We start from the raw sequence: 23,455 nt of genomic DNA on the forward strand, positions 1-23,455 counted from the left end.
CTTCTCTCATCTTCAAACTCTCCTTTATCTAAAGAATTTTTCTCTTCACTATCCACAATCACTCCCACAAGCTATAGTCCTATTATCTCTTCTCCCCTTCATAGAGAAACTCCTGGAAAAAATGGCTTATCTTCACTCTTTCACCTCAAATTCATTTTTGTTTTCTAATCTCATCAAAAGAAATGGCAATGGTAACCAATGATCCATTTATTGCCAAATTTGGTGGCCTTTCCTCAGTCACTATTCTTGTCTTTCTGTGTTCTCACCTCCCTATTCCTTATACTTCTCTCTCCCCTATCTAGCTGCTTCTCAGTACTTTGATGAATTATCATTACCTTCTCTTCTTCACTCCCTTGATGGACCTCATAAGCTCCCATGGGTTCAGCTACCACCTCTTTGTAAATCTTCTGGATCTATATATGAAATAGACAGACAGACAGACAGATACCCTTCCCTGAAGCTCCAGAGCAAGATCAACAACTGATTACTCAATACCTCCAACTCAATGTCTCACAGTCATTTAAAACTCCATGTTTGAGACTGAGCTCATTATCTTTCCCCCCAAAACCACCTCTCCCTTCCTAAATTCCCTGTGTCAAAGGGTACCACCATTCTTCTAGTTCTTAGGTTCCCTGAGCCTCCCTTGACTTCTCACTTCCTATATCCAAAGGCTGCTAAATTTTGTTTCTTCTCTCTATCTCATACCCATCCCATTTCTCTACTCATATAGCTCTCCCACCCTCGCAATGACTTTGTCTTTGTGCTCTCTGTCTGTCTGTCTGTCTCTATGTATGTATATCCAGGCCATCCTTAAGATATTTTATAATTAATATTCCTCAGAGCAGAGATTCAACCAAGTTACTCCCCAATTTAAAAAGTTCCAGCTCCAGTGGTTCCCTCTTTACTTACAAGATAAAATATAAACACTTTTGTATGGTTTTTAAAGACTTTTCCAATATGGCTTCAGTCTGCGTTTCCAGGCTTACTGCATATTACTCTTACACACTATATAATCCATCTCAACTGGCCTCCCTGCTGTTCTTTATACATGACATATTCGAAATTCCATCTCTGTGCCACTGTACTGGGGCCTGAAACATACTCCCTCCCTCACCTCTACCTGGGGAATGCCTAGCTTCCTTCAAATGTCAACTCAAGCATCATCTTTAGGAAGCCCCTTCCAATCTACTAGTTACTAGTGCCCTCCCCCTCGAAATTATCTTGTCTATATTTTGAATTTAGGTTTCTCTGCACATGTTTTGTTTCCCCTAACCCCATGAGAGGTAAGTTATCTCAGGGTATGAAAGGAGGCACCATTTCATTTTTGTCTTTTTATCTCCAGCACCTACCATAGTACCTGGAACATGGTACACACTTAAAAGCAGCTTTTTGAGTGAATGAAGTTTCATGAGAGCACCTTTATTCTGTTGTACTTAAAGACATGAAAAGTATTATCTGGTCATTTATTAATTCCTAAAGCAAAGGTAGGTAACAAAGTGGATGGAGTGCCTGGCCTGAAGTCAAGAAAACTCATCTTCCTGAGTTCAAATCTGATCTCAGACACTAATTGTGTGACCCTGGGCAAGCCCCTATTTGCTTCAGTTTCCTCATCTGCAAAATGAGCTGGAGAAGGAAATAGCAAAATACTCCAAAACCTTAGCCGAGAAAACCCCAAATGGTATCACACAGAGTTGGATACAGAACAACAACAAAAGCAAAGTTGATCTCTCTGACCATTAAACTAGCTATATACAAGTGGGCACTAAGAGACTAATTTAGCTACATTTGCAATGCTGTGTTCAAGCTCTGGGTGCCTTGACATCAAAAATGTCATTGAACAGAAGAACAGCTGAAGCCTAGAAATTGTCCAAACAACTATTGGTTAAAGGAACGGGGAATACCTAGCTTAGAGTGAATACTCGGGGATGTGGGGATTGGAGAAGGCTCTGTATTAGCTGTCCACGTATTTGAAAGGCTATCCGGTAGAAGAGGGATCCTGCCAGTTCCATCCAGCCCCAGAGGGCAGAATTAGGAACAATGGATGGAAACTGCAGAGGCAAATTTTTACTCCAAAGAAGGAAAAACTTCCTAACGATTGCAGCTGTCCAAAAGTGGAATGGGCTGCCTCAGCAAACAGTGAGCATGTGATCCCTGGACATCACCAAGGGTGTAACTTGTTGAATAGACTATAAAGGGAATGGCATGGTTCTATGGACTGAGATCCCTTCCAATTCAGATGTTCTATTCTATTACTCTCCCGCCACCCTCTCTTTCACTTGTCTGCTTTCCAATTTTGTGGTTTAGTGAAATGGAAAAAATCTACTAAGATATAAAAACAAACTATGTGAGATATATTTATTAAGTGATTCTTTGAGAAGACCTAGAAAGCAAGGAACACATGCTGACACATCTAACAAGTTTTTCTAGCGAGGAACTTTGAATTTTCCTCAAGCTTATTCTAGTTACCACTCAAAAAAGGTATCTTGTTCCAACACAGGCAAACTTCCTTAATCACTGGTTGTTTCAGCACACTAATTTTTTAACAAAAGTTTTAACAATCAACAATCAATAGTCCTAGATGTGTCTCCTTTGGATTCCTTCAGCCTGGATTCTGCTTTATTCCTAGCTGTTTGCCAGTTTTGGCGTGGATTCACTGCTGTCATATGACTGTTTGTCATATGGTCACCTGATTTCAGATCTGATAGTAACTTCCTGCAAATGAAGATATGGCTAAAGAGGTCAGGGATCTCCACAGCAGGAGGTCACAGCTGGCTCTAGCATAGGCATACTTCTACTAACACTTCCTTCCTCTTTAAAAGGAATGACCATTTGTGAAAAAAGTGCATTCATCAAAAATATCCCAGTCAGCACAAATATACACTTGAATGTCCAAGTTTCAGAAAAATGACTGGGCGACACAAAACTTCTTACTTCAGCAGAGGGAACTGGGTCTATGTTTCAATATGCTTGTTGGAACTGAATGCTACAAAATTAATGACTAAGCTGGCCCCCAAGAAAAGCTATAAGAAGACATTCCCCCATTGCCTCTTTGCAGAGGCCAGGAATTATGGGTGTGGAGTACTGCTTATGATATCATATTTTTCTGATGTAGTGGTTAGTTTTGTAAAATTTTTTCTTTTCTCTTTTAAAAAAAATAATCTTTTTATAAAGGATAGTTCTCTAGGAGTAGATGACAGGAAGCATACAGTGGGACTTGCAGGTGATGTAAAAGCAGATTTATCTTAATTTATCTTAAAAATATAAATGTTTTTTAATTGAATTATTAATAGATTCAAGCCTCTGACATTAATTATACCCAACAAGAATAGTGAGATTAGGTCCATGACCTATGTACTAACATAGGTGCTTAATTAGGTTTTAAAAAATTACTGGTAGGGTGGCTAGATGGCGCAGTGAGTAAAGCTCCGCACGGAGTCAGTTCAGTTCCAGCCTCAGACACTTAACACCGACACACACAAAATAAAAATAGCTGTGTAACCTTGGGCAAGTTACTTAACCCCAACTGCCCTCCAAAAAGGCCAAAAAAAAAATTACTGGTAAACTATCAAAATTTTTCCAGGTGAGGCAGATCAAATTTGGCCAACATGCTAGACATTGTAAACCTCAAGAGAAGTCACAGAATTACTATGTAGACCTATCTTACTACAGACCCAGGAAGATTCAGAATGCCAAAAGTCCAGTATACAAGCAAACATGGAGCCTATAAGACAGTAAGTAAGGCAAGTCAGTTTTATTGAGAGGAAACAATCACAAAATGAATGAGCAGTCCAGGGCAGTCCTGATGGGGTCCTGAAGTTCAGGGCCTCCATCCCTTCACCCCAAGGCATTCTCCCTATGCCAATAAGATCTGGCAGATCTGTATGTTACCTGGTCAGGCCTAAGCACTGGAAGAAAGCAGAGATAAGCCTAGTCTGGGGACTAGGGCAGATTCTTGCTAGAGGGAGGAATGATTCCCAGGGAAGGGGAGGCTAATTAATATTCAAACTCCCTGGCTGTAGGGAAAATGGGGCTTGGGCCCAAAATTGTTATTCAAGACTAGACCAAGTGACTAAAGGTTTAGAGCTTCCTATAGAATTCACCCTGTATCTGAGTAAGAAGGCAATAAGGCCATTAGAGCCTCATTTGCACTTAGATCAGGCAAAAAGAGCAGGTTTTTTGATAGAACATACCTCAAAATCTCCCTAAGTCTTCAATTATTCTTTCACTGGGTCTCAGAAAAGGTCTACACCTCCACCTCACCAAGTTCCATGCTCAAAGGCTCAGACTGGTGAAGCAGAGTCACTGACATTTGAACAAAAGGTTGAGATAATGGAAAACAGTCAGAGGCAAAGTTTAAGTCCTAGGGCAGCTGAGGGGCCAAAGTAGAGCACCCAGTCTTCGAGTCAGGAAAACCTGAGTTCAAATAAGACCTCCAGCACTTATTGGCTGGGTAACCCTAAGGCAATTCATTTAACCCTGTTTGCATCATTTTCTTCATCTGTAAAATGCGCTGGAGAAGGAAATGGAAAATTACTTTAGTATCTTTGCCAAGAAACCCCCAGACTTTGACACAACTGAAACACCTAAACATGAAGTCCAGACCCTGCTTACTGCCTCTGAGATGTCAGTTACATCACAACCACTCTGACCTGGGTATCCTCATCTGTAAAAATAAGGCGGTTTGCCTAGATGAGCTCAGAGTCTCTTCCAATTCCAAATCTTTTAGAATCCTGAGATGTTCTTACTCTCCTAACAACTTAGGTTTAATTCCTTTCATTGTGTTTCTTATACTTTTAAACCAGGGAATTACAGTGTTTAAAAATACAAAATAAGGATTGAACAAGTTTGCTTTGCAGTAGTCTCCTAAACCACCTACATCAAACAATAAAACATTAACAACTTCACATTTAGGTAGTACTTTTTGTTTACAAAGTGCTTTTCTCAGGGGCAGCCAGATGGCTCAGCAAGTAAGAGCACTGGCTCCAGTGTCAGGATGACCTGGGGATCAAATCCGGGCTCAGACACTTAGTACCACACCCAGAAATAACTGGCCCTGTAACCTTGAGCAAAAAAAAAAAGTGCTTTTCTCACCACAACCCTATGGTAAGTAACGCAAATATTAGATCTTCCCCCATTTTATAGGTGAGGAAACTGAGGCTCAGAGACATTTGAGTGATTTATCTGCAATCATATAGCAAACATAATATGCAGGAAATTCTGGGTCCAAGCCCAGGTTTTCTGCCTCAAAATCACAATGGAAGAAGCTCTCAATTTGAAGGAATGTCTGAGACCAAGTACTCATGCAGGCCATACCCTCTTATCCCCCAAATTTCTCAAAGGCTGAAATCTGTCTCTAAGCAATTCCTAGCCTTGGATCCCAGCTCAGGCTCTTAAAGCCATGCAGAACAAGCCTATTATTTCTTCCACGTGATAGCTCTAAAATTACTTGAAGACACAAATCTGTCACCAAATCTTCTCTTTTCCAAGCTAAATGTCTCTAGCTACTTCAACCCATCTATCTTCATGTTACCAACCTAAAGCCCTTCCTGACCCATCCTGATTCTCCCTTTCCTTAACATGCTCTGCAAATAATGGTAGGTCTTCCTAAAATGTGGCTTCTGGAAATGAACACCCACAACCTTTTAAATGGGAAATAACCTAACAAGTGCACAAGGAAACCATAGCCTTTTCACTTCAGAAAGGGATCTTTCTATTTTATTCCTGGTCGTCTTTCAAGGGCAAGAACAAAACCATGGTGACAAAGACTTTGTCACTGGGTGGTGCATTGATCTGGACACCTATACCACCCTTTTCATTATCTCTTTTTGGTCCTTAATTCCATCTTGGGGGAAAAAAAAATCTGAGCTCATGATTCTTGATTACAAGTCATGCACAACAGCACGTCACCTCAATTAACCAGATAGTTGATGTAACTCTACCAAAAGCAGAGTGGCTAATAATTTAATTACCCTAAGGACAGTTTCATCCTTCAAAAGGTAAAAATACTAAAAAAAGGTAGTCTAAACAATGAGGAACTGGATTTTTTTTTGGGGGGGGGCTCTAAAGTGACCATAGAATCTTGGAATCTTAGAATCTTAAAGGAAAATTAGACATGAATCCTAAATGGTCTAAAATCCTAAATGGGAGGACCAGGAGAGATGGGAAGACATTAAATGAAATTCTGAACCCATTAGAAGATAAATAATTAGGATGAAGAAAAAGTAAAATTAGCCAAAAGACCAATATGGATGGACAGCGAAATCAACTTTAAAATTTTAAAACCAGATTTTAGTTTCCCAGTTAAGGCAGGACTATTAGGGTTAAGTGACTTGCCCAAGCTCAAAGGCTAGTAAGTGTTAAGTTAAGTGTCCAGGCTAGATTGTGTGAACTCAGGTCCTCCTAACCCCAGGGCTGGTGCTCTATTCACTGTGCCACCTAGCCACCCCTTTAAAACCAGATTTTAAAAAGGGCAGGTAACAGAAGATGAACACAAAACATGGCAGAGTACTACTATGTAAATAGCACCCTACACCAAAGCATAAAATGGGCAAGAAATCATAATGACAATAAAAAGAAAGTTTTTAGGAAAAAAGCTGAATTAGTAAAAGAAGTATTCCAAAAAGCCTAAGAGCACTTGTTCATGGCAGCTGGGGTGATAAAACAGCCAGAGAAAAGGGGGAGGGGGAGGTCCAATTCTTACATTGCTTCCTTTTTTTTTCTGTCAAGGAAAGTAACCTTTAAACTAGAAAAGACAGAATTAAAATTGCTTAAAGAAAAAATGTTGATACTCAAGATATGTAGGGAGATGGTAAGGGTACCTACATACCCTTCATGAAGTCAAACTATTTGCTCTGGGCAGAAACAATAACCAGAGTAATAAAAGAATTAGACAATGTGACTGCTAAGACACTGTTCATAATCTCTGAAAAAAAAAATCACGGAGAAAAGTGGCCAAAAGACTGGAAAAAGCAAAAATAACATTATAAATATATTTTTTTTTTAAATAGCAGAGTTGGCTGTAACTCCCCACCAGTTCCTCACTCAGAAAAGGAGGCCCTTTCCTGGATCAGCCTTCTGGGCTCCACTATCCAATGAAATCAAGTTTTACACTAAAGATGTCACCTCCCGACTCTAAAGTCTTTCACTGTACATCCCCCATGCCTGGAACGATCTCCCTCTTTGACTTTCCTTAAGTCTCAGTTTAAATCACACCTTCTGCAAGAAACCTCTTACTTCTTTCAATTTATCATGTGTATATTTTGTTTGCACATTATCTCACCCATTAAACTGTGGACTCCTTGAGAGCAGCAACTGTTTGTTTTTTGCCTTTCTCTGTATCTCCAATTAGCACAAAGTAGATAATGTTTAACAAATGCTTGCTGATCTGACTCTACAGACTATAGGTTAGTGAACTTGGTTTTCATTCCTGGTATCATCATTCTAAGATACTTTATTCAGTGCTCTTTTTAGTTTTGGAAACTGCTGAAATATTTCAGCAGATTCACAGCTGGGGAATCTTCAACTCTAATTTGGTAGACAAACTTCACAATGTCAAAAAAAAAAAAAAAAAGCTAACACTTCACCTGTATACTATATGGCCCCAAATCATAGGAGGCTGACTTATAGTGGCAGCACAGATACACATGCCAACACCCCACTAGTCTGAAAAAATCCCCATGGTTCTCATATAGCAGGCCTGTACAACATACCGCCTTCTAAAGGATTTCAGGCAGCCCTCGAAGAGCTTAGCCTATTTTAATTTTGGCCCCTAACTAAAGTTGTGCAGGTCTGTCTTACAGCAATTCCAGTTAAAAAATGTTATGGTTATATAAAAGCATGATCTGCAAGTGAGGAAGGAAAAAAAAAAGCTCTGTGAAAGTCAGGCTTGGTATCTCCCTTTAAGATATAACAGAGGTGGCAGCTAGGTGGTGCAGTGAAAGTCAGGAAAACCTGAATTCAAATCCAGACACTTAACTAATGTGTGACCTTGGGCAAGTCACTTAACCTCAAATCATCTTGCCTTCCCCCCTTCAAAAAAAAAAGATATGGCAGAGAGTTCAAAGGAAGAGGAATTAGCAATAAGATCTCAAACTACATTACAAAGTAGTAGTAATCATTAAAACTATTTCATACTGATTAAAAATAGAAAAGTTAAGCAGTGAAACTGATCAAGTATACATCTACAGATGCAGAGAGTTCAATAAAACTAAAGACCTCAACTACTAGGGTAAGAAATGACAATTCAACCAACATCTCTGGGATAACTACCCAAAAAATAGAAATTAAGTACAGACCAACATCTCACACTATATACTAAAATAAGCTCCAAATGGACATACTATATACAAGGTCGTATCACAAAGTAGAGAAGCAAAGAATACATTTTTTTTTTTTGCAACTATGGAAAGAGTTCATGCCCAAAGAAAGGAGAGGATCAGAAGGAAAAAAAAAATTAGACAAATTTGTTTACAAACAATTTAAAATTTTTGCAAAAAAGCCAAAAGCAGTCACACTTAGAAAGGAAACAGTTTATTTGGCACAAACATCTTTGCAATAACTTTTCCTAATTAATTTCTCACACCCAGGATGTCATAGGATACTGGCTTAAATTTATAACAAGAGGTATTGCCTAATAAATGAAATATCAAAAGGACAGAAAGGAATTCAAGTTATCAACAACCATAATGCTACAAATCACCAATAACAGAAAGGTAAATTAAAGCATTGTGAAGATTCACCTCATACACATCAATATGGCAAAGATGATAAAAAAAAGGAGTAATAATCATAGGGGATGGGAGGTGGAGGAAGAAAACAGGCAAAACAATGCTTTATCGACATAGCTGTGAACTGATACAGAAATTCTGTTAAGTAATTTGGAACTATGACCCCAAAGTCACTAAACTATCCTTTCCCTTTGACTCAGTGATACATACTACATACTACTATTAGGTCTATTCCTCAAAGAAAGAGGAAGAGAACCTATGTGTACAAAAATATTTATAGCATCTTCATCTCTTTTTGCTGTGACAAAGAACTTTTCAGTTTTCACAACTGGGAAATGGCTGAAGAAATTATAGCATGTGAATAGAATGATATAATCTTATTGAACTACACAAAAGATATATCTGAGGCTGGATTTGAACTGGGAGTTTCTACACTAGCAACCCAAATTATATTTCCCAAAATCATAGTGGGGAAAAAAATTAAGTGTTTACATGTCAATGTTGCTTTTTTCCACTATCAAAACAAAAAAGATGTGTATTAAGTGATTCCTAAATACAATTATATACTTGAATTCTTAGAATAGCAGACAAATTAGAAAATTCAGTTAAGAGATCTAAATATATAATCCACATCTCATATTGTTACATATTAGTTTTCCAAAAAGATATACCCAAACTGAACAGCTGTACCAAAATCCTCTATAAACCAAGAAAAACAATGATTTATTTCCCCTTTTACTACCCCTTCTACAACAACTAGTAAGTTAAAAGTCAACTAGATTTGCAGCACTTGTGCAATTTTATTGTAACCTTCTGTAATGGCAAACAAAATAAGGGTTTTTTTAAAATTGAGTTTTAGCTAATCAAGCGCCTTTGAGCCTCCTCACCTTTGAGTATATAAAGAGTTTTTGATTGGAAATAGTACACATTGTATTGCCCTTAATAGGCCTAAGGGAATTTGAACAGGAAGGAGCAGATAAGAACACTAGCAGAGCTGGGGGCAAGCAGAACTGAGAGACAAAAGGTTTGTGATGTTGGTGCTCTGTCAGTTGATCTGTGTTACTTTCTCAGATATAAGTCCTGTCTATTGTTCTGTGTTGATTTCTCAGACAGAAGCCTTGTCTATTATTTTGTGTTGATTTCTCAGACAGAAGTCTCGTCTGTTGTTCTGTATTGGCTTCTCAGACAGAAAGTGAATTGAGATGATGGTGCTGGTAATGTGTGTAAATACTGTTATAGCCTTGTTACGTTTTGTTTCCCTAGAAACAGAACCTGCGAAGAGCTTGGAGTGGAGCAGTCCCTGTGAGCTGAGATATGGGACAGCAGCAGAGAGCTGCCTGCATGTGAATCTAGGCAAGAGTTGGGATCCATCAGCTTGTGGAGGAGGAGCCATGGGGTTTGGAAGCCAGCCTTCAATCAAGATGAAAAAGGATTTTACTTTAGGATACTTTGTTTTGATTGATGAGATTTGTAACTTACTGAGACCAAGGGGTAGAGGGCCTTTGTACTTTCTGCTATCCCTTAAGGATGATTGGCTTAAGAATGATTAGAAGCCAAGCTCCAGTCAAGCTGAAAGAGGACTTTCCTTAGATACTCCATATTGAATGAGGAGATTGTAACTTATTGTGACCTAGGGATGGTTAGTATTTGTACTTTCTGCTACCCCTTAAAAATAACTATAAGATATACTGAATGGGGATGGAGGGGTGGTGGCAGCTAGGTGGCACAGTGAATAGAGCACAGGCCCTAGAGTCAGGAGGACCTGAGTTACAATCTGGCCTCTGACACTTAACACAAAACTAGCCATGTGACCTTGGGCAAGTCACTTAACCCCAATTGCCCTACCTTCCCCCCTCCAAAAAAAAAGAAGGAAGGAGATATGCTGAATGACATGTTTTGTTAAAGACTATGTGACCGCCTTAGTAATAAGTTGTTACATTATGCTGTTGTGAATGTTATGCTTTAGTTTACTGCTGAGTCTATGGTCTATGCAATTTGACCCTTAAAGTCATTCACAGTAGCAGTCCTCAGGAGAGAGCTGCTCATGATTGACTTTATACCTTACTAAAGCATAATAACAAGCAACCCAAGGTAATACTACCAGGAACCCCTTTTAGTCAGCCTACTAATTAATGCATGTTTATTTAATCTTCTGGTCCCTTTATTCTCCTGTGGATTAGTGGCTCAAAAACTGAATGGGCCTTAGTGATCTTCTCCTCCAATCTTTTCATTCTACAAATGAAAGACAATTACTTTACAATTGAAATTTTGCTCAACATCAATCAGTAAGTTAACAGAGATGGCACTAAAATTCAGGTCTCCTTCACTGAGTACTGGTGTAACACTTTCTCTACTAATTCACCCAACCTTCTAACCATTTTCCTCCATCAATCAGCAATAATTTATTAAGAGTCTACTATGGGGGCGGCCAGGTAGCACAGCAAGTAAGAGCACCGGCTCCAGTGTTGAGAAGACCTGGAAATCGAATCCCGGAATCCCGGGCTCAGACACTCAGCACCACACCCAGAAATAACTGGCCGTGTAACCTTGAGCAAGTTACTTAACCCCGATTGCTTAAAAATAAAAAATTATAAAATTAAAAAAAAAAAAGAGTCTACTATGTCTAAGCATTAAAGATACAAACATTAAAAAAAAGGCCCCTCTGTCACTAGTGTCATCAAAGACCTGCTGTAGGTATGGAGGATCCAAGATGTATGACCTAAAACTGACCACTGACTGTCCATAATTTATCATAGTTCAGTTGGTGAGCCAATAATCAAAGAAACAGCTTAAAGGTTGCAGCATGTGATCAGACATCAGTCATTCGTCTTGGGTGGGGCCCTTAATAGATAGGGTCCCACCCCTGCTGACACCATCCCTTCCTACTAGTAAGACCACCAGACACACCTGCCAAGGACAGCAGAACACTGCAAGCCTGGAGGGCATCTGGAGGTTACATAACTCAGAGTTCCTAGAACAGGAGCTGAGAGCTGCAGGAAGAGGAGAGCAGCACATTCAGAGAATGGATAAACTTCATCATCATTTCACATATGTTGCAATCCAAGGACACAAATCCAGATGTGGAACCAGAAATAGAAAGATGTCCTGATCTACCTCAAGGAACATAATCAGCTAAAAATTACTTAACCTACACAGAGTAATCTGCCATCTAAGGTATCCTGATTTAAATTCTTTCCTAGAATGGTAAAGGATCACAGATCTAGATCTGGAAGGAACCCTAAGAATCTTCTAGTCTAATGCCTTCATTTTACATATAAAGAAGTGAATGCCCCAGAGAGTTTCAGTGACTTACCCGAGGTCACAAAGAAAACAAATAGCATAGCTAGGATTTTAAGTCCTCTCTTTCAGTTCCCAATATAGCATTCTTCCCTGTTTTAAGGAAAAGATACAAAACACTGACCCTGGATATAGGAAAACCTAGAGTCAAATCCTTCCTTCAATATCTACTAGCTAAATGACCATGGTCAAGTCACCTAGTCTGAACCTAAGTTTCCTTATCCATAGAACAGATATAACAATGTCAGTAGTACCTAACTCACAGAATTATTTACATGACCAAATCAGAATTTTTGATAAGTGCTACTTGCAGACCTTAAAACATGCCACTTATTTCCTCCCTATTCCCCAATTAAAAATATTTTCAATATTGCTTTTAAAACTAGTTATGCACCCTGACCCTAATGTGCCTAAATTCCAATTACCTACATCCATGTTCAGTTATGTTGATGTTTATTAAGTCCATAATAAAAGAAAATAAAAAAAAAAAAGTCATAATACCACCTCTGCTTAAGCAGCTCCTCTGTATAATTCATTACTTACCAACAGACAGTGCTGGTCTTGGAATCCTGCCTCAGAAACCTACTAGTGATGTGACTCAGGGTAAATCATTTAACCTCTCCAAGCCTCAATTTCCTCTTGGTAAAATGGAATAAAAACAGCACTTACCTTATAGGGAAGTGATAAGGATCAAATGAGATAATGTATGTAAAGCACTTTGCCAACCTTAAAAGCCCTATGTAAACGCTAAATATTATTATTACCACCTCTAACTCTGGTCAACAGATAATATCTTATAATAGGAGGTTTAAGATGCTCTTTAATATTTAAAACATGTAAATAACTACTTCTCCAGGTCGTGTCCAGTCCAATCCAAAGTTAACTATACTATACATACAAGATATTGTGTCAGGGGCCAGTGATGAAAAGATAAAATGTATAGAGTCTCCCTCCTCAAGAAGCTAGCATTCGGTAAAATTTAGAGGAGTTGGGCAGCCAACCACTAATGCCTTGAGACCTTGGGCAGGTCTCTTGATCTCTAATGCCCCTTCTAGCTCAATAATTCTATTACTATCTTATTAGCAGCAATGATGAGTAAAAGAAACAATCAGGAATAGGAAAGCAGTTCCTTCAAAATTAGGTCTCCACCCACTAAGACTCCATTTGAAATCAATGCATACTTAAATGGAAATACAAAGATGCCAAAATCATATTATGAAATAAAAAATTTGACTGGCAGTGTTCATTAAAATAAATTAACTATCCAAGTGAAACACGAAGCGTCAAATGTGACATTCCACATTCATTAGTTCCTTTTTTTCTTCCTTCAGCAGTAGTTTCACTATATCCCAAGGGTGAAATTTAGGGTGTGTCTCGACAGTAACTCAAAATTATAGGTTTGAGGCAGCTATGGGGTGCATAGGAAGAACACAGAAAGAGGGAGATCAGACCCCAGAGAAGGGAGAGGTCTTTTCATGGCTCCAACAAGTTCTCCAAGTGATTTGCTTAAGTTCACAAACTCTATGGGACTTTGTTTCTTCAACTGGAAAGTTAAATGGTAGCACGACTTTGCTACCTTCCAGCTCTAACATTTTATAATTCTAAATTCACTAATTCATTAAAAAATGAGACTACGAATAATTTAAGAGATTCAAAATTAAAGTTATTTTAAAAGGCTAAGCAAAGCAAATTATTTCCTTATACTTATCTTCCTAGACCAAACAGCAAAACCTGACAAAACAAATTGATGAGTTTGTGAAGGAAGATAAGAAAGTATTCCCTCCTAAAACTGGAAAGGTATTAACACATGAAGAGATGTTGATGCAATAAGTTTCTTTTGGGTGAAAACACTTCCTCTGTAGAAAACTTAAGATGGGACTTAGTTCTTTGGACTAAGAATTCAATAGCTAAATAATGATGACAAGTCGCAGCACATTTTTGTTATTAGCACCCACAATTTCAATGTCAACAATAAAAAACTAAGGGTTTTTCTAAACAAATCTTTATGGGTTCAATACTTTAGTTGGCACGTTAGTAAATAAAATTATTACTTTAACAAAGGGTTCAGGTAATATTGATCTCTTTCCCTCCCTCTCATTTCAGACCAAAGTGACCAAGAAGTTTTAAGCAGGGATTGTTTATTTACAGGTTTGCAACAGAGTAAAAGAACGTGAATTTTCAAAGTCACTTGATTAATGAATTGTTGGCCAATTTTAAACTTCCTATTCTAGATGGTCGCATCTAGAAATTTATATTTATATACCAGACACTGTGATAAGCACTGAGAGGATGTAAAGGAAAACAAAAGATGGTCCCTGCTCTCAAAGAGCTCTCAGTTTACTGAAGAGATAACATACAAACAACTACATAAAAACAAGATAAATACAGGGTAAATTGAAAACAAAAAAAATCAACAAAAGGAACACATTAGCATTAAGGGATGTTGGCAAAAAGGCTTCCTTTAGAAAATCAAAGCAGAATTGAGTAGAAAGGAACAAAAAGAGCTCTCAAGCAAATACCAAAACCCTCATGCACCAAGCACAAGACCCTCAGAACTCACAAATTAAGTTTATGAGATTATTGCTAAGAGAAAATAGTAGTTGTCCAGGAACTCAAAATCCTGACTGTGCTTCTTAGCTACCTTCGAGACCCTCAGAAAAGTGATTTAAACCCTCTGGGCCTCAGTTTCTTCCTGAGAGGGGATGGGCCTAGATTAGAAAATGATCTCTAAGGCTCTAAGGTTTAGAACCTATGATCCACTTTTCACTAGTTTTCTTTCAAGAAGAATTTTAAGCACTTATTCCTCCCAGCAAGACCTTCATTTTGCATGGGTTAAAAATTACCAACCAAAGAGATGAAGAAAACAAGGAAGAATCATGAATAGTCAGAGAATCTAAACTGGAAGGGATCTTAGAGGTGACTGGTTCTATTGTCCACATGGCCAAAATGGCTTTCCTTCAATATAGATCTGACAAAGTCATTTCCCTAATTCAATAAATGCCCAGAGGTTCCCTACCTATTGTCACTAGTATCAAATAAAACTGTGGTGTTGTTTTAATTTGTTTAGTTTTTAAAGCCCTTCACAACCTGGCAAGAACCTATCCATCCTCATTAGAAGTTGCTACCTCCCACATTGTTCAATCCACCTGAACTGCCCCCCTTTCTGTTCTTCACAGTGTGGTTTCTGTGCCTTTAAACTATTCGTCTTCCATTCCTGGAATGGATCTCCAATACACTCAATCCCTCCCTTCCTTCAATAGACAGCTCATGCACCACCTTGTATTTATTCTCTTATATATGTAAATATTCTTGTGTCACAATTAGAATGTAAGCTCCTTAGGAGAGGGATTGTTTCATTTACTGAGTTTTTAGCTCAATGTTTTGCACATAATAAGTTTTTAATAAATGTCTGTTGATGATTATCTTTTAAAGACTAAATTTCCCTTAAAACATCTTGGGGGGGGGAGGGGGGGAGACAGTCAATAGAGAGCACCGGCCCTGGAGTCAAGAGGACCTGAGTTCAAATCCAGCCTCAGACACTTAACACATACCAGCCGTATGACCTTGGGCAAGTCACTTAACCCCAATTGCCCTGCCCTCCCCCCTCCAAAAAAGCATACCAAAAAAACCCCATCTTTGATGAAAGGTCCAACCACCCTCAGAATTAACAGAGAACTTCTCTTAGAGGTTCACTCCAACAACAAATTCAAATTGTTAAATTTTTACAATAAGCAAATGCTAATTAATCTCCTCCTACCTTAGGTACAAGTTTTGGCTCTGGAGCCCCACAAAGTCTAACCCACCTAGCTCTCTTAATGTTTAAAGACAGTTATCACAGTCCATCCATCCCTCAAGTATTCTTTAGTTCCTTACTGCTCATGGCATAGTTATTTTTTTTTCACATTTAACTGAGCCAAATCACATTACATAAAAGAATCTCCAGTTTCTTCAGAAATTCATTCTGAAAAAAGTAAGCTCTTAAAGAAACGTGGCTTCTCTTGCTTATGAATCTTATTTGTTTAATTGTATAGAACATGAATTCTCAGATAATTACAAAGTTAGTACATCTAACAGTAGTCAAGTAGCCCTTATATCCAAAAGGATTCAACTGATCTTAAACCTAAGATTTGTTGAGATGCTTTCCTTCTTGTTGCATGCGATGGGTTTTTGTTTTTGGCTAAATATCCAACTACGAAAAGAATTCTTGCATTTTACTAAGAAAGCAACAGGGAGAAGTGTCTGAGATATTTTAGATCCAACCCTACAGTTAGATCTAAGTGATAGATCTAAGTGATCTTCCTTTCATTTTCATCCTCAGCTTCCCATTTAATATCATGTAGCTCATCTGGTTCTGCATCAACAAACTATCTTAATATAGAAAAATATAAAAATTATTTTTTGTTACATAGAAAAGAAGCACAGAAATTTCTTGACCAAATTCTAGGCTAGACTTAAAAAAAACAACAATACTTCATCATCACAAAGCAAATGAGGCTTTTTCTTCCCCCTTAATGAGCAAACCCTGCAACTTAATGTTTCAAACAAAACTTTAAAGCACATATGAACTTGTGAGATGGTGTGCTCATCCCAATTATTTCAAATCTCTACTGCCCCAAAGGACTTTAGTATATTTAACTTCCTAGAATATAATTAAAAGAAAAAACCCATACAGATGAAGTATTAGAATACTCTAATCAACTTTTGAGAACCTGCTGGACAAGAAATTATTACTCCTGGTCCAGAGACCTGACTTTATTTATTTGTCGAAATAGGCTCTCCTTTAGGCAGTGTGGTCAAGTCTATGGACTCCTCAGAATCATGTTCTAAAAGGTATAAAATAAAATAGAGAAGATTACAAAGGAAACCAATTATACTGTTAATAAAAATTTGTTAAAAGTCAGAGCCCAAGTTAAAATCCTCTGTGCTAGTCTGACTTCTCTATAAAGAGCCTCATACTAGAAATTCTGAAAGCCTAGGCAAAAAAACAATATCCTTTGACTTATCTTTGCATTTAGTTCCATAGATTTTTATTTTTATTTATTTATTTTTTTTTTGCTTTTTGGAGGGCAACTGGGGTTAAGTGACTTGCCCAAGGTCACAAGGCTAGTTTTTGGTTAAGTGTCTGAGGCCGGATTATAACTCAGGTCCTCCTGACTCCAGGGCCGGTGCTCTATTCACTTCACCACCTAGCCGCCCCAAACCTTTACATTTTTACATATGTGATCTTGTAAGACAAATCTATAAAGTCTTTTTTTTGTTTGTTTAAAGTAATACAGAAAGCCCAGAAATAAAAGCAAATATACACAAAAAGGGGAGACATGACGTGGCAAAGTAGTCTAAAAATAGTAGCTGGAGTCAGAGGACATGGGTTTTAATCTCAGCTTTCTTATTACCTGAAAGTGACCTTAGGCAAATCATGTAACATTTTCGTGCCTCAGTTTCCTCATCTGTAAAATGAAGAGGTTCAATACAATTTAATAAGCATCTACTTTGTATGAACAGTGCCTATCACACAGTAGGTACTTAAGTTTTTGACTGATTAAAGCACTGAGTATACAAAGAAAAAGTAATTTTATACTCTACTAGAAAACTAAAAATGTGTACACAAATCAATCAAATTAAATTGGTAAGGAACTAGAGAATCTTGGAGGCAGAAATAAAGAGAGGACATCCAGGAAGGGAGGATACGGGAGATAGAATGTCAAGTCTGAAGAACAAAAAACAGACTAGTTTGGCTGGAACATACAACACACAAAGAAAGGGTTATAAGATGAAACAATCCTGGAAAAAGCAGGCTGCAGCCAGATTAGAAGATTTGAAAAGAAAGCCAGATTTGAAGAGGCTTCAAATACCAAGCAGGGAAATTTTTATTTTATCCCTGAGGCAACAGGTAATTGCTGAAGGTCCTAGAGCAAGAGAGTGATATAGTCGGACCTATCTTTGCTTTGGGAAGATTATTTTGGCAGCTGTGTGAGTGATAGATTAGAAAGAGGAAGGCAGAATCGAGAAGACAGATTTAAAGAGAACTGCCATGGTTCAAGGGAGAGGTTACTTTAGAGCAGTGGTGTCAAAGTTAAAGAGAAATGCAGTCCATTAGTGACTTAGAAAACCCAAATTAATATCATTAGTCATACCTTTATTATTTAATTAATATAATTAGTCATACATTTTTACTTATTTTGTTAAACATTTTCCAATTACATTTTAATCTAGTTCTGTCACCCTCAGGCTGCACTCCTGAGTTTTGCAGGTAGCCACTGTTTGACCACTCTGCACGAGATCATCTCACTCTAAACTGTGTAATTTAGGAACTGTAGGTTTTGAAAGGAAACACTTCAGCTTTCCTCTAAAGACAAAAACACCAGGCTGAGAAGGGGTCCCTCTTTTAACTCATAGTTCATTCTTAATAATAAAAAATGTGCCACACCAATTTGGTCATGAATGTGGGGCTTAAAATATATTCTACCACACATAAATGCTGGTCTGGGGAAGGGGGAACTGAAAGTTCCAAGGATATTGGGTACAATATAGAAAAAGTTGAAAAAATGCTATATATACATTTATTATTTTAGCAAGGAAAAAACTGTTTACCAAAATTTTCACAGAACCTTTGTTCAAACAGACAAAATGCAATTTAGGAAAGCTGAGGTAAAGAAGCTTTAGTTCATATAATCACCAAGTTGATGAATCTTTAGGGAAGATCAGAGAAAAATCAGGTCAATAAAATGTTCAAGAATTTATCTTATTGACAATATCTAACAAACATGATAGAAAAAATGTGAAAGCAAGTATAAGTTTAAGTATTCAACAAGCTGATTTAAGATACTGATTGAGCAGTAAAGGCCCCAGGTCTTCTCAAAGACAAATATTTCAAGACAAATATCAGTGAGTCAATCAACCAATCTGAGGGATGCCAGTCACTACCTGTCCATACTACACTGAATAGAGGATTAAGGTTGGTCTGCTGTGGTTGTTTTGTTGCAATGATGGAAGAAAAGGTTTAAGTGTTCAAACTATGCCATAGCTTAGCTATATTTCAATTTGTTCTGACCCCTTCCCTACTACTCCCAACCACCTATTCATACAAGTAGCAGTTTTCCCACTCATTCTAGCAACATGATATGCATCTTCCAAACCCTTTAAATATATGCTGGAACCCATCAACACCAGTCAATGAGGATCTGAAGGAATAAAATACCATGAATATAAAGAAAAGATAAAAGAAATTTGGAAGTAAAATAAAGTTGAAAAATGCTAAATATAATATTTTAGAGGAAAAAAAATTATTCTCACCTATTCAGTATCATTTTTATTCTTCTCCTCTCTTACAACCCTATCTGTACAGAAAAAGTTAACAGCTGTCCCAGACCCCTCCCAAGAAATCTTTCTCAGGGAGAGGAAAATAATAGTCTTTTATGGGGTTAGATTTTGAATGTGGTTCCAATATGGCCAGGAAGACTTTTTTCTTCTTCCTACTCTCCCTTTCATAGTTTGTTTGACTTTTCTTTTGTGGGGGAAAAGGCACAAGGTGGGAAGAGGGTGAGGGGGAAAAAGGTATCAGGACAAGAATATTAAAGCACTTTTGGTCGTTTGCAATTAGCTTAAGTACAGAGCTACAGTGGTGATCCCAACAGTCTGAGAAATCCCTTAAGATAGAAACCAGAAAAGGCAGTCTCACAACACGGAAGAACCTGCTCCCAACTACTTCAAATCCTTTGTTTCTTGGGAAAAAGAGACATGTAGATGCAAAAAAACAAGAATACTCTGGGGCAAGACAGGGGAGCCAAATAAGTATATCAAACAACTTTATGATTTCAGCAGCACATCTTACTATTTTTTCAGTGAGGTAGTACTGTCTTTGTGGTATTTTTGTGGGACTACCATCATTTTATTTTCTTGAAATATTAGCAAAGAATTTTAGTGTAAAACAAACAAGTTAATATTTTTCCCATTATAGTTACAATTGAGTATGAGGACCACAGACTTAGTTCTAAATATGCAGTCCTACAGGAATGTAACCCCCTTTAACAAATATTTATTGTTAATAGCTGATATTTAAATTAATAAAGTATCCAAAACACTATAATCTCATTTCACATTCACAACAACCCTATGAATAAATACACTCAGTATATAAGTGGATATGGGTCTTATCCCATATTTTAGAAATAAGGATGAGGCTAAGGTTAAGTGACTTGCTCATGTAACAGCTAGTAAGGGTCAGAAGCTGATTTCTCCTGGTGGCAAGTCCAGCACTCTCAACTTTTTGTTCACCCCAAGTAGAAAGAAGGTTAAAAGATAGCATTAATCCTGGGATTTCTATTTGCCATGGGAGTCACTCTTTAAGAAAGAGGCAAATCACTACTACACAAACTTTTATCAGTTTTATTCAAAATACAACCTGTAGGGTACATCCAAGGATCAATACAGATTTCATCCAATCTCATACAACAAATTATTGATGTAATATCCCAAAGGAAAGGGCAACTGTTTCTTATTCTTTGATGTAATGAAGATAACTGTCATTTTAGCAGTATTTCTAATAATGGTGGAAGCAAGTTTAACAGGAAAGCAAAAAACAAAGATGTAATTTTAAAAAAGATTCAAATAGAAAACCCAATGTTCCCCAGGCAATCCATTTGGTAACATTTATAATGAATACAAATAGCAACAGAAATTGCTTGAATTACCTTTTCATCTATACCCTAGGACCAAAAAAAGCAAGGCAAAAACAGTGTTTCATTTCCTAAAGGACAGTTATCCTCCCTACAAAGTGGGGGGGGGGGGGAGACTGGGTAAAGAGGAAACAGAAAACCGAGGAATGTTGCAATGTTAGCTGAACCCTCCCCTCCCACTCTTTAGCCAAAAAAAAAAAAAAAGCATCTCCTTGTTAGAATCTTTAAGATTTCCAAATGCTGGCCTCAAGAGAATAATAAATAAAATAAACAGACGGGGGAAAAGAGAAAAAGAGATACTACAGAAAAAAGTTGGTTCCGAAATATTTATCCATAAATATGTGGATAGCTTTCATGCACTATCAAAGAACAATCTATTAACCCTATCTCTAATACCACCACACAAAACATCAGTTTATTACACCTACTACGCCACACATACAAAATGCACAGCAAACCAAGATCCCTGCAATACAAAGTAGCATTTCAATAACTCATACAGGAAACAATGACCCTCTTGTTGAAATAATCAAGCTCTGTTTCATTGAGCCAAAAGTCATGTTAAAAATGCAGGAACCTGACCAATGAAATCAAATTTGCTCAATAATCCATAGAATAAGAACTTAGTATTAATGGAAAACATGGTCATTACTTTTTAAAAGAAAATCTCCACTTAATGGAATTTACCAATTCACTTTCAAATACTTGCCTGTCTAGTAAATAATTTTAATGTAGTTTTTTATGTGAGATTACAACCAAATACTTATTCTTAAATTTCTACTAAGAATCAAAATTGCAGATAACTCAAAGGAAAATTAATGGAAAAGATGAAAGACTTCAGCAAATAGGAACATAAAACAAAACTTATCATCAAGGACACATGACTGGAAGAGGAGGTAAGATAAGGGAGGCATCCAACCCAAATTCCACATTAGTATTTTGGATATGCCCTCCAGTGCATTGGGACTGATACTTCATATAAATTTAAGGGAAGATATGGTAAAGAATCACAAATTAAGGGGGGGGGGGGAGTTTAAATCATATGCCAGTAGACTTCATATGTATATAATGAGTACTTTTGCCTTCTCAAAGGGTAGGGGAAGAGTAGAGGGAGAAAGAAAAATCGGAACTGAAATTAAAAACTAAATTTCAAAAATTGTAGACTAAAATAATCATGTACTAGTGGGATGATTACACATATTGAAAAAAAAATCTTTGATCCAGAATATATAAGATTTTTCATATTGCACCCACATACAACTGTCACTTTGGGAGTAAAAAGAGTTGGAAAGGAGGATATAGTTCACATTCCAAAACTCTTTCAATGCATTTTAAAATTGGCCAATATTATCCAGATTAGGTTCTTTCAAAATTTTCAGCATTTGTACAAAAAAAGAGTTGGTTTACACAATCCTTGACAATGGAAGTTGTGTAAGCCCCATGCTTAACTCAAGTGTTTGAGCACCTGCCATGTGCAAAATCTATGTACTAAAGTGTATATAGTACGTAATTTTTCTTAAATTTATTGGAATTCTCCCAATCTGAAAGGTAAAGTCAAACAAAGTTCTGCCCAGGAGAAAATAAACTCGGGAACAAAACAAAGTGAAGAATATAAACAAGAGCGATTCTTGTTTTTAAAAAATTGACAAATTCAAAATGGGGAGAAAATTTGTAACTCAAAATCTGGCGGAAATGAATGATGTAAACCATAAGTCAATAAAGCATTTTTAAAAAATTTGAAAAATTCTCGACAATTATTACACACACAAAAAAGCCAAAGGCAAAAATTCCAAAAGACAATACTGAGTTTCTTTTATAGTCCTTTTATTGTACTGTCAATAAAATAGCTGTAGACTCTCTGGGGGACTATTAACTAGACCTTGGGGAAACCATCAGAGGAACTGTTCCGAACAACATGTACACACAACACCACGGTACTTACTCGGTTGAAAGCCACTTTCAAAATACAATTCACCACACGATTTTGTTCAGCAAATAAATATTTATTAAGTACCTACTCTGTGCAAGGAACTCTGAGACAAAAGTGCTCTAACGTAGCTTACAATCTACTGGTAAGATACAACAGCCTTGCAGGGTGCGTCGAGGGCTAGCCTATACGCGTTCAAATCCTACCTAAAAACACAAAACCAGCATTACGTCTAAGAAGTCATTTAACCTCTCTGGCCTTTTTCTTCATCTGTAAAATGAAAATCGCCTACCTCACAGGGTTACCTGACAAACATCTAAGCATAGTGTTCAGCAAACCTTTCAAAATCGTTAAGCCGTTCTTTATTATCTTTCCACTAAGAACGAACACACACACACACACACAACCTTAAAGTGCAAAAAAAAAATTGTCATCCCACTGAGAATACACAAACACACGCTCCACCAACTACCTGGGGGGCAGGAGGTAAGATTTCCTTTCACCCCTCCCTCTGAAGAATATGTAGAGAAGCTCGGAAAAGCAGCTTTCAAGAGGAATGCAGAGTCAATGGGGGGGGGGGGGGAAGGAGTGTTGGGAAAAGGTATACATCCTGTTAATTTCAATCGGTCTGCCGGCCTGTCAATTAACAAGGTGCAGGTTTCGGGCGCTGGGAGAAACGGGGGTAAAGGAAGCGAGTCAATTTCAAGAGGCATAAATATAGCGTGTCAATTTCAAGGGATAAGAAACGCCAGAGAAGGGATGTGCCCAGGAGAAAATAAACGAAGAGAAGGCGCAGGGACCGATGTCAGGCTAGGAGGATAGGGAAATCT

The 23,455-nt window shown here is 37.5% G+C and overlaps 1 protein-coding gene and 1 non-coding gene across 3 annotated transcripts in view; both read right to left on the reverse strand.

Annotated features, from left to right (window-relative positions):
* SNX5 (sorting nexin 5) overlaps nucleotides 1-23,455 on the reverse strand; it is a 50,948-nt gene that overhangs the window by 26,824 nt on the left and 669 nt on the right. The window contains exon 2 of one of the 2 annotated variants that reach the window (XM_069075461.1): nucleotides 336-413. The exons of the other annotated variant lie outside the window; for it this stretch is intronic. Within the exon in view, the coding sequence (XP_068931562.1) occupies nucleotides 336-413 (78 nt within the window). The remainder of the gene's footprint in view (nucleotides 1-335; nucleotides 414-23,455) is intronic. 2 annotated transcript variants of the gene reach the window in all.
* Nucleotides 11,532-11,774, reverse strand: LOC138152221 (small nucleolar RNA SNORD17). Its single transcript, XR_011166054.1, has one exon. It is a non-coding gene; the product is annotated as a small nucleolar RNA SNORD17 (small nucleolar RNA).

The sequence above is a fragment of the Petaurus breviceps genome, unplaced genomic scaffold (genome assembly GCF_028583685.1).
Source record: "Petaurus breviceps papuanus isolate PSGF00001 unplaced genomic scaffold, PetGlider_PUasm1.0 90919, whole genome shotgun sequence".
Taxonomy (NCBI): Eukaryota; Metazoa; Chordata; class Mammalia; order Diprotodontia; family Petauridae; genus Petaurus; species Petaurus breviceps.